The sequence below is a fragment of the Solanum dulcamara genome, chromosome 4 (assembly GCF_947179165.1).
Source record: "Solanum dulcamara chromosome 4, daSolDulc1.2, whole genome shotgun sequence".
In the NCBI taxonomy this organism is placed as follows: Eukaryota; Viridiplantae; Streptophyta; class Magnoliopsida; order Solanales; family Solanaceae; genus Solanum; species Solanum dulcamara.
In genome coordinates, this window is record NC_077240.1 from 75571499 (window position 1) to 75586624 (window position 15126).

Below are 15126 nucleotides of genomic sequence, written 5' to 3' on the forward strand. Positions count from 1 at the left end.
GGGTAGTCCTGTTGCGCCTAAGGGTAAGTTTATTTCATACCTTAGGGCCAGGAAGTTAATCTCAAAGGGGTGTATTTATCACCTTGTCCGAGTGAAAGATGACAATATTGAGTCTCCATCCCTTGAGTCAGTTCCGATTGTCAATGAGTTTCCCGATGTTTTTCCCGAGGATCTGCTTGGAGTCCCTCCGGATAGGGAGATTGACTTTGGGATTGATGTTCTTCCTAATACTCAGCCTATCTCAATTTCTCCTTATAGAATGGCCCCAGGCGAGTTGAAAGAGTTGAAGGAACAACTGAAGGACTTATTAGATAAGGGATTTATTAGGCCGAGTGTCTCACCATGGGGTGCTCCGGTCCTATTTGTGCGGAAGAAAGATGGGTCCCTTAGAATGTGTATTAACTACAGGCAGCTGAAATGGGTCACCGTAAAGAACAAATACCCTCTCCCCAGAATAGATGATTTATTTGATCAGCTTCAGGGTGCCACTTGTTTTTCAAAGATAGACCTGAGATCCGGCTACCATCAGTTGAAGGTGAGGGAATGTGATATTCCGAAGACTGCTTTTCGGACTCGTTATGTCCACTTTGAATTTTTGGTCATGTCCTTTGGGTTAACTAATACCCCCGCAGCTTTTATGGATCTCATGAACCGAGTATTCAAACCATATCTTGATATGTTTGTGATTGTATTCATAGATGATATTCTGGTTTACTCTAAGAATGAGGAGGAGCATGCCCATCATCTTCGAGTCGTCTTGCAAACTTTGAGATACCAGGTATTGTATGCAAAGTTCTCCAAATGTGAATTTTGGCTTGCATCAGTGGCCTTCCTAGGCCACATTATATCTGAAGATGGTATTCAGGTTGATGCATAGAAAATTGAGGCAGTGAAGAGTTGGCCCAGACCCACATCCCCGACGGAGATAAGAAGCTTCTTAGGTTTGGCCGGCTATTATCGAAGGTTTGTAGAGGGATTCTCATCCATATCATCACCATTGACTAAGCTGACTCAAAACAAGGCTAAGTTCCAATGATCCGATGCTTGTGAGGAGAGTTTTCAGAAATTGAAGACCAAGCTAACTACTGCTCCGGTTCTAACCTTGCCCAATGGTACAGAGGGTTTTGTGATCTATTGTGATGTATCTAGAATTGGTTTAGGTTGTGTGTTAATGCAAAGAGGGAAGGTGATAGCCTATGCTTCGAGACAACTTAAGGTTCATAAGAGGAATTACCCAACTCATGACCTTGAGCTGGCAGCTGTGGTGTTTGTGCTAAAAATTTGGCGCCACTACTTGTATGGAGTGCATGTTAATGTATTCACCGATCATAGGAGCCTGCAATATATCTTCAGCCAGAAGGAACTCAACCTGAGGTAAAGAAGATGACTTGAGCTACTCAAGGACTACGACATGAGCATCCTTTACCATCTAGGTAAAGCTAATATTGTTGTTGATGCTCTTAGCAGGTTGTCCATGGATAGCACTGCCCATGTGGAAAAGGGAAGGAGGGAATTGGTGAAGGAGGTACATCGATTAGCCCGATTGGGAGTTCAACTCGAAGAGAACAATGAAGGTTGAGTAAACATTTGAGATGGGCCACGTCCTCACTTGTAGCAGAGGTAAAGGAGAAACAAGATCAGGATCCCATCCTCCTCCGGCTAAAGGAAGTTGTTCACAAACAAGGGGTGATGGTTTTCACCAAAGGGGGAGATGGTGTGTTGAGGTACCGAAGTAGATTGTGTGTACCCGATGTCGATGATGTTCGAAAGAGGATTATGGCCGAAGCGCATAGTTCCAGATACTCTATTCATCTATGCTCCACAAAAATGTATCATGATTTGAGGGAAATCTATTGGTGGAGTGGGATGAAGAGGGATATTGCGGAATTTATTTCTAAGTGCCCAAATTGTCAACAGGTGAAGGTTGAGCACCAAAGGCCATGTGGTTTAGCTCAAAACATAGAAATTCCAGAATAGAAGTGGGAAATGATCAACATAGACTTTATTACAGGTCTACCGAGGTCCCGAAAGCAACACGATTCTTTGGGTGATTGTGGATAGAATGACGAAATCAGCTCACTTCTTGGCGGTTAAGACTACTGACACCGCAGACGATTATGCGAAATTTTACATCCAGGAGATTGTCAAATTTCATGGGGTTCCCTTGTCTATTATCTCAGACAGGGGAGCTCAATTCACTTCCCAATTTTGGAGATCTTTTCAGAAGGGGTTAGGTTCGAAGGTGAACTTGAGTACAACCTTCCATCCTCAAACAGACGGCCAGGCAGAGCGCACCATCCAGATATTGGAAGATATGTTGAGGGCCTGTGTACTTGACTTCAAGGGAAGTTGGGATGACCACTTACCTCTCATAGAGTTTGCATATAATAATAGTTATCATGCAAGCATTCAAATGGCTCCTTATGAAGCTTTGTATGGGAGGAGGTGTAGATCTCCCATTGGGTGGTTTGAAGTTGGTGAAGCCGAGTTGATTGGTCCTGACCTTGTTCACCAAGCCATGGAGAAGGTGAGAGTTATCCAAGATAGGCTAAAGACAGCCCAAAGCCGCTAAAAATCTTACACCGATGTGAGGAGGAGAGACTTGGAGTTTGAGATGGGAGATTGGGTGTACTTGAAAATATCACCCATGAAGGGTATCATGAGGTTTGGAAGGAAAGGAAAGCTCAGTCCTCGATATATTGGTCCTTACCATATTTTGAGGCGGATTGGGAGTGTTGCTTATGAGTTGGAGTTACCCTCGGAGTTAGATTCTATTCATCCGGTGTTCCACATTTCGATGTTGAAAAAGTGCTTGGGCAATCCCTCATTGGTAGTTCCTATTGATAGCGTTGGAATTAAGGATAGCTTATCCTATGAAGAAGTTCCGGTCCAAATTTTTGATCGCCAAATTCGCAAATTGAGGAACAAAGAGGTCGCCTCAGTCAAGGTCTTGTGGAGGAATCAATTTGTTGAGGAAGCCACATGGGAAGCGGAAGAAGCCATGAGATCTAAATATCCCCATCTATTCGTGCCTACCGAGGAGAATGTTGAAGGTAACGGCATTTCCTTGACTTGAATTCATTAGTGCATTTTGAGTTTTGATTGATAATTGTTTGAAAATTTGATTGATTGAATGACTGAATGTTGATTGTGATCTGTACCCTGAGTCCATTCCTGGCCACTCGTCATTCGAGGACGAATGATTCCAAGGGGGAGATAATGTAACACCCCTCAAAAAATTTCCCTAAAATTCAAACCCTTCTTATACACGGGTAGGGTCGAACTCGAGTATTGAGGAGCGTATGCATGAGTCTTTGAGAATTTGAGCAGCGTTAGAGGTGAGGTGGGGTCATGAAAGACCCCTAGGATCAAATTAAATCCAAAAGATTCATCGTGGCTAAGTTTGGGTAGGAGTTCGCATAAGGGGTCGACTTCTAACGACCCTATCTTTTGAAAGACGACAATCTGGGTGGCCTAGGACCTATCAAATCAAAGATCGTTGAGTCTTCTTTCCAACGCCACCAAGAATGAAACTTTTGGAGTTCGGAGTCGAAAGGTATGATGATCCTAAGATGAACTAGCAAAGCAGAGATTTTCAAGCCTGGGTTGCAATTGCTGGAAAACTGGGCTTGGCGCCGCAGTGGCGCGACGCGCCACTATCGCGCCAGAAATATGCCTCAGTAGTTTGGGCTTTGGCGCAGAGCGCCACTAAAATTTGTGTAGGGTTTTTCAGGCCAAATTCCCAGAACTCAGAACAATGGCCTTGGCGCTGTAAGGGCGCGACGCGCCACTATCGCGCCAGAAACATGCCTCAGTAGTTTGGTCTCTGGTGCGGTGCGCCACTACGAGGTTTGTAGGTTTTAGGCGTATTCAGCCTGGCGCTGCAATGGCGCGACGCGCCACTATCGTGCCAGGTGCATTTTTAGCCTATTTTCAGAACTTTTGAGGAGGGGCAATTTGGGAACTTACCCAAATTATATATGTATTGCCTTGGTTCTTTTGGGAACACATTTTCTCAGCCTCTCTCTCTCTCTAAAAGCCCTGGGAGCTTCTTTCTCTCTTCTTCTTCTCCCCCATTTCCAACAAAAAGAGTTCCAAGAGCTTCAAGATTTGAGTTCTTCATTGAAGACCCAACATCAAGGTTTTCTTCAAGTCTTCACTAAGGTATGTAAGGCTATCCAAAACATGGTTTGAGTCCACCCATGTGCCCTACTCTTGCCTTGAGGTTAGATGTTCATGAAAATAGAGTTTCTTGGTATGGTTTATGTTTGCATGAACTTTATCTCCTATTTATTTGATGTTATACGTGTTGATTTTATTGAGCTAAGAAGTCCCTAAAATCCTTCATGTTAGTATGAGTTGATGGAGATGACTTGTTGTTACGTCTTGTTGATCTCTTTAGCCATGTGATTATGTTGCTTAAGTCAATTTCCTTAAATGTGCTATTCTACTTGAATTGTTGAGTTGAAGTCATAGAGTTGTGCTAAATCTTGAGGAGATGTCATAAATGTTTATATAAATGAGACTTGATTGAGTTGATTTGAGGATGGAATTGACGAGTGGACAAGGTCCTAAATGAGACTTGCCATTATGACTTAATTGAGTTGAAATGAGAACCGAGTTGATGAGGTGGCAATGTACCACATGAAACTAGTCGTGAGGGCTTGTCTGAGATGATTAGAGAAGTTTTATGAGCATGGAGTCATGGGAGGAGTATCGAGCACTGCGGCGGGTGAGAGTATAGTCCATACTCGAACCCTAGAAACTACGCCGCCAACGTAGGTAGGGATGGAACCGTTAAAGTCGGATGCTTCCCTTGGGATCGAACCGTTAAAGTCGGATGTTTCCTATTTTTATTGTCCTGAAATGATAGGACTTGACTAATCGATGGTATCCATGATTAGGGAGGCGTTCATGCCCTGGCAAGGTATGGACGGACGTGGCAACAACGTTTGATTGTTGTACTATCACCGGCTCATAGGTGATGGTTGTCGGTTAAGAGAAACTCCCATTTAGGTCTTGATAGTGCTCTGAGTCAGTTGAGTTGAGTGGTTTATGAGTTAGTCCCGTCTAAAATATTCTTGTTAGACTTAGGACATTTGAGTGAGTTGTCCTATATTTATATATATATATATATATATGAGTTGAGGTGTTGAGTTGATGTTGATGTCTTCTTGATATTTGTTTCATCCGGCCATTTTACATACTCGTACATTCCATGTACTGACGCCATTTGGCCTGCATCGTTCTATGATGCAGAGACAGGTACCTGAGATCATCAACCGGCGCTCCATTGAAGATCCACATACACTTCCAGCTAGTTGGTGAGTCCTCCTAGTTTCTGGAGGATATTGAGCCTTCTTGTACAGTTTTGTTGTCATTTCTTTTATTTTGAGTGTTGGTAGCCATGGACTTGTCATCGGCACCTTCTAGACTTTGATAGAGACTTCATAGACTAGAGTGTGGGAAGGTTGGACTGTTATTTTGAGGAGTCCTATTTTACTTGTTTTGTTGGAGTTGAATATGTTTGGCCTTCGGCCCTGCAATGTGAATAGTATGATATGATTGACCCCTCCTTTGGGTGAGTGTGATTGAATGATCAGGTGACTGAATCAGGTGGTTCGCTTGAAGGTCAGAAATGGCTTTCAAGTGCCGTTCACGTCTAGGGTACCCTCCCGGGGCGTGACAACTTGACTATCCGGCACGGCGTTGCCCTTTTCTATATTGGCTTGGGTACTAATTCTCCGGTACTACTATGGGGATGCTATATGTTTATATAAGACCAGTTCAGACCAAGACATTGTATACAGACTTCCCCAATCTCCTATGGGCCCCTTTGGCTGGTACACCACTGAACTGGATGAGGGAGCTACATGGATCCCACCTGGTAGGCAGAGGATCGGGGTAGGTCTATACACTTATTGATGATGTCTGAGAGCTGCCAATGATGCTACTGGTTTACCTACAAACTTGCATTCATCAACATCGCCTATTATAAGTATATTTGTTTGTTGTTTGATCCCTCGATTTTATGGGGGCTAGGGGTATGTTTGTCATTGTTTGTACCTTTCGGGGGTATGGGCATACGATCGGTTATTATTTGATTATACTTGTATTTATCTCTTTTTGTATTTGTAGTTGGTCTGCAGGGTGTCATAGTTTGGAGTTGTTATTGGTATTTTTCTGCTAGGTTCAGTTGAATTAATTCTTAGGTAGTTATGTGATTAGCGATGACAGTTAGTATTTCGTTCTTAATTAGTTGACTCCCATGGTTTCTTCTTATTGTAAATAGATTGTTGGTTGCACTTTCAAGTGCATTTGTTGACTCTGCTCTTTCATCTATATATCTTATCTTTTTGCCTTATTTTTTGTACCATCTTGTATTATCTCCTGATTAGTTATTTGTGCGGTATTTACCTGATTATATGTTATTTATACTTACTTTATTTGTGGAACTCAGTCGGCCTATGCCTATTGTGTGCCATTTATTTGGTACTCATATTACACTTCTGCATCCTGCAGATCACAGTATGGGTTATCATCGTTGATTTGAATTGGTGCGAAGTAACTTTTGATTCGGCTATTGGGTGAGCTCCTAGCATTTAGAGTTGCCAATTTTCATCTATTTTGGGCTAGGACTAGTCTTTACTTGCTTTTAAAGACTATCTATACTTCTATTTGTATTTTAAAGGTCTTGTATTCCTATTTTGTTTTAGATGCTTGAGTACTAACTGATGCCAGGTCTTGGGGTGATTTCTTTTGTATTATTTTGTGATTCTCATTACTATTTATTTTTTTCTTTATTTGTTCATCTTTTCCTTGATAGTTCATTGCCTTTGGTTTTGGGCTATAGGTTAAGGATTAGGCCCACCTGCTAGTGGGTGTTCGCAGGTGTCATTATGACCTGAGAAATTGGGGCGTGATACCTTCGATCTCTTTAAACTAGCCCGCTATTTTCTGACATAGTCGGATTAATCCATTGAGTTGATTTTAGGCAGAAAATCGATTTTGGCCGTCGATTTTGGCCTTGGATTTTGACATTTAGTAGTGGTAATTGTTTAATTAAAGGTTACTTAATAAGTAGATTCTAAAAGGGCATAATATATACATAGGACCTTAAATTTGACATCAAATTTTAAGTTGGACCTTGAACTTTCATAGTGCACAAGTAAGCACTTTAACTATCCCATGCTTAATCAAAAACATACTCGTCATCTGCAGCCTAAACGCGTGTAAGGCAAATGTTGTGACGTTGATTTATTAGTCATTCAATGGCTGCCAATTAATTTACACGTAAATTTTAAAATTTAAAAATAAAATAGAATTATATATAAGGATAAGGGTAGGGTGAAAGACTTAGAAATATTTTCACCTTTTCACTCACTATTTTCTCAAAATCGCAAACCCTAGCTATAATTTCTTCGCAAATCAAAGGAAAATTTGTTCAAAATTTGTTCTTTCAGTTGATATTCTTGGATGTTTGCCTTTTCTTCTTCATCAATTTAGTCCAGGTATGATTAATCTTTTTCTTTTGAAAATTTATTATTAATAGATTGCAGAATCTTTTTGAGACCATGACTGTAAATTTGTTCCTTTTTACAACTTTGGTCATATGAGTCATCTTCATTATAGCTCTTTTTTCCACAATGACAAAAAAAAAATTAGAAGTCATTTCCATTAAAAAAAGATCAGAAATGGTGGGAAAAAAGAGCAAAAAAAGCTTGAGTATAGAATTAGAAAGAAGAGGAAAAAATGGGATTTTGATTTGAATAAATAAAGGATATATATAAAAGGGATTCATTAAGGGCATAAGTGTCAATTCAACATTTATTTTTGCTGTTGTTGGCCTGGAATTTTACTCCGGATGCGTTCGAATTGAGTGTCTTACACGCATTCTGTCAGGTAGGACTCGAATATTTTTTTGTTTAAGTGTGGATAGTTAAAGTGCCTACTTGTGCACTATGAAAGTTGGAGGTCCAACTTAAAATTTGAAATCAAATTTAAGATCCTATTTATGTATTATGCCTTCTAAAAACTTTCCCTATTTCTGTCATAATTGAAAGCAGAAAAGCTCTGCAATGAAATAAAAAAAAAAACTCGTCTAGTTCAACTCTTGGTTCTTTGTGTCTCCCTATTATTGTTCCCATCATCGGAGGTCGACAAAAGTCTAAGGCTTATAAGTGATTCGATTTTAAATTGAAAGAGCTTCTCTTCCTCCCTCTGCTATGTCTGTGCACTTTATGTTATATTAAATATGAACATATTTTCGATCTTTTTTAATGTTGATTAAAGCTAAATATTGCGTAAATTGATTTTAAATTTTTTGGTGTATTTATTCATAAAAAGATTATTCACTAATGTTGTGTACTATAATTTTAAATTTTTTGATTCATCCATACATTATAAAATCATTCCATGCTTGAACACCTTTCACAGAATTTTTGGCTTACTTCATGTGTAAGATTTTGACTACGGCCCTAGCACTATGTACAAATTAATATAATATAACTTACATGACAAAAATGTCATTTGCTTATCTAGTTAACTCTCTTATTTTTTACCTTGTTTGTTTCTAATAGACTGAATAACATAGGAATTAGGAAGAAGTATAACCTTATTTATTTTTTATTTTATCTTATATGATACTAGCAAAAAAAATTGCATTATCTTATAGTAATATTACTCCTATTTCATATACTACAAGTCCTAATAACACTAGATACAAATTCACTAAAATAAATTTGCTGGAATAGCACTCCGATTACAAGAGTTGCAACTTAGTATATGTGCGTGACCTCCTTCTGTAGAAGATCGATTGAGGAAGCAAGTTTTCGTTCCTTTACGTGCTGCTTTAGAATTGCCAGAGGCTTATATAGGGCGAAAAGATTGGGGTTCGATTCCTTGTAATGGAAGGAGGCCAATGAAAGGATTGTCGGTGGCTATATTATTCGAACTCTTCAAAAATGTTGATGGGTGTGTGTCAGATCCTTCAAAAATAGTGTATTTTTGAAGGATCCGAGATGGGTGCGGCAACATTTTTTGAGAGTCCGAGCAACTTAGATTGATGGTAATAGTGGATGATTTCAGGGTGGAAAAGTGAATAATTGATAGTCTGGGATGTTCCGATAAACATTTGGTAATAGTTTAGATAGGAAACTCAAAACAAATGAGATACTTTAGGTATTTTTTACCCTTCACTTTAAGATTAAAAGACAATTTGAGATGTTAGACATCTTTAATTTAACACTACAAGATTCAAAAAATTTCTTTAGTTTATCAAAAAATTGAACAAACACCTAATTCTATGGAAAAAAAGCACTTTTTTAAAGAAAAACTATCAACTTTAACAATAAATAAGCAAATGTTGAAAGTGTAACCAAACAGGCTATTATCAATAAGGTGTTGTTTCAATTTTTCAAAAAATTGTATAAGTGGTTTCTTTGATGGAGTTCTTGCCAAAAGTAGCAAGAAATTCTTCTAAAAAATTACAATAGGAGTAAGAAATTCAACTGGTTTAATTGAATTTTGCTCACATCAAGACTTAGTAGTGATCTTTTGTAATAAACAACATAAGAAGGGATAATTAGTTGTTTAAGAAAAACAATTGATGGATTGTATTAATAAAAGTTTCAATGACTTGGTAAATGAAATGTCAAAAATATAACACCACTTATGTGTCTTCTCACAATAATTTTTACCATACAACTAATCTCTAAAGTGAGAGGATAAAGTTTACACAATTTACCTCTACCATCCCAAAAGACCCAGTGGGGTCTGACAGACTTTAACCCTACCTTGTTAAGGTAAAGACTTGTTACCCTCGACAGACCTTAAGCAATGCCACATTCTACAAAGTTGAAAAGCAAAAAGGTCTAAATAGCAGTCGAACCACAAAATTTGAGTTTTCCTTTAGATATGAAAGTTGACAATCTTGAAGAAAATTAACAGAAGGATTGGTAGTGGTGGTGATGGTAACATTGGAAAGGAGAAAATAAAAGCAAAATCATCACAAAACTGATATCAAGTTTTCAACACAGTATCCAGGAGTACAACTAAACAAAAAATTCAATAGTATCTATAGCGCATACAAGACAAAACGCCTGAAACTGCCAAGATTGTAATACAATATCCTTAGAAGATACGTTGAGTCTTTCCCATGGTACTCTTCAAGTACAAACATCTCACCTGTGAGCATTAACGACAAAGAGGCATTAGTAATAAGTTTGAAGGCTGAATGAGGTGATCAGACTCGAAGAAACTATAAGGTAAATGCTCGTAGATAAACAAAGTAGTGGGACATTAAATTAACTCACATTTTGCCAATTCTTCTTTAGCAAGGACACTAAAAAGTTGACACTCATCTGCACGTTTTGGAAGATTTGTTTCTCCTCCATATCCATATTACCTACGGCAACTCCCATACAAAGCACCTTCTTCAACTGGAATTTGATAGTGGCCTTGGTCTCGTTAACCTTAGACTCGAGTGATTCCTGGTGGGAAACAAGGGTAGGAAACTTACCTGCATTTCAAAGATATGAAAGCTGGTTAAGAGATGGGGCAAAATGATCTAATAAATGAACCACTTAAAGGTGAGATCAGCATTTATGATCTTTAAATTACACTGCTGCAATTGTGAAAAGTCGAGGCATGATTGCTTAATGAGAACCAAACAGTAAAAAAATGTACCAACTTTCCTCACACAACTGTGACTGTTGGATACTACATTAATTGTTGCGAAAATGCTAATTGTGAAAATCCGATGAATTAGAGAGGTGAAATTGAATCAATATCTGGCTAGTCAGTGTGGCCGGTAAGAGTGTTGAGTGTGTTTTGGACAAGGTGATTTGTTGAGCCTTAGCTCTTACATATGCACTTACAAGTCAAGATGAGTTCACAGAAGTAGTTCTCATCTAAAATAAGCCACGACCACAAATATGTACAACCATAAACCAATGACATTAGAAGTAAACGGAACAAACTCTACAGCTACTTAAAAGATCAAAATAGTCTATTGCACTTGCCTGCCTTGTTCAAGCCAGGCCCCAAGAGACGGGGGATCTGCTTGATAACAGCTTCTGATGCCAAGAAAGCATGGTACTTCTTTGCAAGCTTCTTAACCAACTTCTTGTTTTTGTTAAGCTTCTTCAGGCCTTCTACGTCCATGTACTCCAAACCAATCTTTTCTGCCTGGAAAACAAATACAACAAGCTTTGATCACACTTGCACAAAATCATCTATAGCAGTAGCTTTAGCCTTTAGGTACATTAGCAACCACAAAATTTCAAATAGTTTTGAGGATTAAGCAGGTCCACTCCATATAAAATTGCTGCTACCTCATAGCTAAGAAACTGCCAGTCGAAAAAATGAAATTGCACTATCTAATATACAAGGTACTTGTGTTATATGTCTAAAAATTAAACCTCAGGATCACCAAGACATGTGCAATCAAAGCTACACACTGACCAGAAATATTTCAAGAGTTCTTTGATAACAAATGCTTTAACACACTAAAGCTTGGAAGAAGATAATTGGATCAATGTTAGAATTATTCAAATTGAGTACAATACTCTAAGGATCCATCACCTAAAACTTAGAAGTAATCTTGAAGGAATGTTTATGCAAATTTACAGCAGTAGCTTCCCCAAATGTAAAAGATAAGGAATACAGGAAAACTAACTGGATCAATGTTAGTATTATTCAAATTGAGTATAAGACTCTTAAGGATCCATTACCTAAAACTTAACAGTAATCTCGAAGGGATGCTTATGCAAATGTACGGCAGTAGCTTCCCCAAATGTAAAAGATAAGGAATACAGGAAAAATGCAGATCAATTATTATTCCAGTGACTAGTTCAAGCGGATTACCTCTCCCACGTGTTGAGCATCTCCAAGCATGCAAATCTTCATCTTAGGGCGAGGAATGTGTGGCAACTTAACTGAACCACTGAAACGCTTGTCCTTTTGAGGATCATAGTTTTTCAACCCAATCTGAAGCTCAATGGTTTCGGTGAACTTCCTTTTCTTCTCATTTGAATCATTCTTAATCACAGTGATGGCTTCTCTTAGGGCATCACTCTGAAGCTTACTGTAGCAGAATCAACATCAAACTAGTTAAGTGAAGGTAATTAACCCAAATAACAAACTTAATAAAGTACTTATCCAATATGTCATGCTAAAGGCAGAGAAATAAATATAATCTTAACTCTACAACTCAATCAACTATACCTCAACTCAAACTAGTTGGGACTGACTATATAAATCCTCTATATACATTCCTTTACCTCTCTTTTCATTTCCCCAAAGGCGGAGCTAGGATTTTGAGTTTATGAGTTCTGAATTTTAAAAAAAAGAAAGTTAATGGGTTCTTGATAAATTATTTATACGTAATAAGTCATTTTATGCAACACATATAGGGTATGCATCAAAGCTACCCATAATCGGGATGCTAGCTCTGCTCCTGCTTCATACCTTTTTGAGACATGGTAAACCCCACCCTCGAACCTACTACCTATTGAATCAATGGTGGCCATTTTCCTCTCTGTTCCATTTGTTTCACGACTCAACATCTAGGCCAGCAGCCGCAGCAACCTCACATGCCATACCCATTCGGCATTATTTAGGCCCAATTCATTTCAACACTCAACAATCCATCCTTTAAAAAAAATCCGGGTTCCTCCAAACTACTGATTCTCTAAGTCTCACCCTTCTCCCTACACTGAAATAACACTGACCATACTAACCTTATCAAAACTGAATTTAAAATAATCCAAATTCTACACCTAACTTGAAACCTTGCAAAAGCAGTGAATTTTACTCGACTTTCTATATGTTTTTAACTTTAAAAATCAGATTTTTTTTCTTACATCACATTCATTTGCACATTCAAGATAACCCCACATCAGCAAATGTCAATTATACATACAAGTAAAAAAAAAAGAAGCAAAATAAGAGAAATTATACATCTCTAGTTTCATTCTTTATTTTATAATCATGGTGTCTGGCCCCGTTTATGCCCACCTCAACTAATTCCACAGGATACATGTCACTTCCTACCCGCAATAGGTGTGGATATTAACTTGAGACATCGTGGTGCTCAACCTATCCATCTCTAGTTTCATTATAAAGTCAATAAATATTTAATCAACAATTATCATACCAACCCAGATCCCATTTTAAAAAAACTATAAGGATCAAAACATTGTCAAATTGTGCAAAATAAAAAGTATAGAGCATAAAATAGAGGGAAAAGCAAAAAAAGATTGGAGCTTTGTGTATATACCTCATGGCTCAAAGCAGAAGGGGAAGAATTCTGTCTGCAGAATTTAGTGAGCGGCGAAGTGGTGGCAAAAAGTTGAGGGTTATAGCAAAGTTCTGAATGGGCTTATTGGGTCTGCTACCACATACATGGGCTTGTTATTTGTACATGTTTTAAATGAGACCCCAACTCATGTTTTTTTTGGAAAAAAATTACTTGATTGAGTGCTTTTTAAAAATTAATTATTGATTTTAGCGATATTTTTTATTTATTATCATTTATAGTAATACATATCAATATTATAATAAATCTACACTTGTATTAAAAGTGAATTATGCATACAATATAAATGAATTATAAGTGTTTTAAAATATATATTATGTTTGTATAGTAAGAAACTGATATAATGTATTATAAGTCTATTAGAATATGTGATAAATGTATTATTCATCTATAAAACTTGTATTATATATGTTTTATAAATAGTTCTCTGCAATATATATTAAAACTGTATTATAAATGTATTATAAGTGTTCAGTGAAAAAAAAATTATTGCTATAAATGGTAAATATTTTCTTAATATTGTATATTTATGTAAGTTTCCCTTTTTTTAATTCATAACTATACCATTGTTTTAAACTTTGTTGACTCGTTTAATTACTATGGTAAAAACGATAAGATAAATAATTCAAGGATTATTGAATACTTCCAATCGAAAGAGTTGCAAAAATTGTTACCATTTATACAATGTTGTCATATTCGGCAAATAAAGAAAAATCTTATATATTTAGTAATATAGTATTTTATTTAGTTATGAGGTATTAAATTGCAAATCTATTTTCAGAACAATTTTATCATAAGTTTAATTAGTTCTTGTTCTTATTCTAACTTGTTAAGAAGCAAAGAAATGAGAAAACAAAAATCTAGTTTGGCCAAGTTAAACCTAAACTAGGAAAAAGTAGAAGGAAAAAATAGATAGCAAGGGTAGGGCTGTACAGGGCAAACCGATAAACCGCACCAAGTCGATAAACCGAATCAAATCAGAAAAAAAATAACTAGTGGTTTGGTTTGACTTGGTTTGGTGTTTGGAAAAAAAATTCAACCATTATAGGGTTGGTTTGATTTTAACTAAAAAAAGTCAAACCGATCCGATTATAGATATATTACTTTTAAATTATGTTATACATAAAAAATATTTATTAAAATATAATTTATAAATAATTTTTTAAAATTTTTCATAATTTTTGTTTTCTTTCTTACATTTGATTTGGACTTTAGAAGCTCATCTAAATAATATACAAAAAAAGCTCATCTTATAAAGTTATATTATAAAGTTAAAACTTCAAACAGTGTTCTGCCTCCATTTTATATGTTGATATTTTGTACTATAACTCTTTTTAAGAAGCACTACTCTGTGTTTTTTATTAGATACTATGAAAAACCCGAGAAATTCGAAAAAATTCGAAAAATCCAAAAAAAAACCGAGAAAAATTGATATCGAAAAACCCGACTTTTATTGGTTTGGTTTGATTTATAGATTTAATAACCCGACACAAATAATTTGGTTTGATTTGTAAAAATCCGAACCAACCCGATTCATATACACCCCTGAGCAAGAGAATGAGATGTTAAAAAAGAATGTCAAATCAAACACACGTAAGGAAAAGATTGAATATTAAATGTTAAAATATTCTAGTACATTTTTTTTCACTATACTTTCTCTTTGTCAATTTAGGTAATACATTATTTCATGTTTTTTTCCTGCTCCAAAATATATACTATAAAAGAACAACAATTTCAACCAGAAAACGACCCCCTGAAAAGCAGGATTTCTAAAATAAAGCAAAGAAAGGACTCAATCATCCACAGCT

At 36.8% G+C, this 15126-nt stretch overlaps 1 protein-coding gene across 1 annotated transcript; it reads right to left on the reverse strand.

Annotated features, from left to right (window-relative positions):
- Positions 1–9972: 9972 nt before the first annotated feature.
- Positions 9973–13404, reverse strand: LOC129887613 (60S ribosomal protein L10a-1). Its single transcript, XM_055962778.1, has 5 exons — positions 13280–13404; positions 11866–12085; positions 11022–11187; positions 10314–10519; positions 9973–10185 (listed from the first exon to the last, which is right to left on the reverse strand). The coding sequence occupies exons 1-5, from the start codon at positions 13282–13284 to the stop codon at positions 10132–10134; spliced, it is 651 nt and encodes a 216-aa protein (XP_055818753.1). The 5' UTR covers positions 13285–13404; the 3' UTR covers positions 9973–10131.
- Between the last annotated feature and the right edge of the window lie 1722 nt (positions 13405–15126).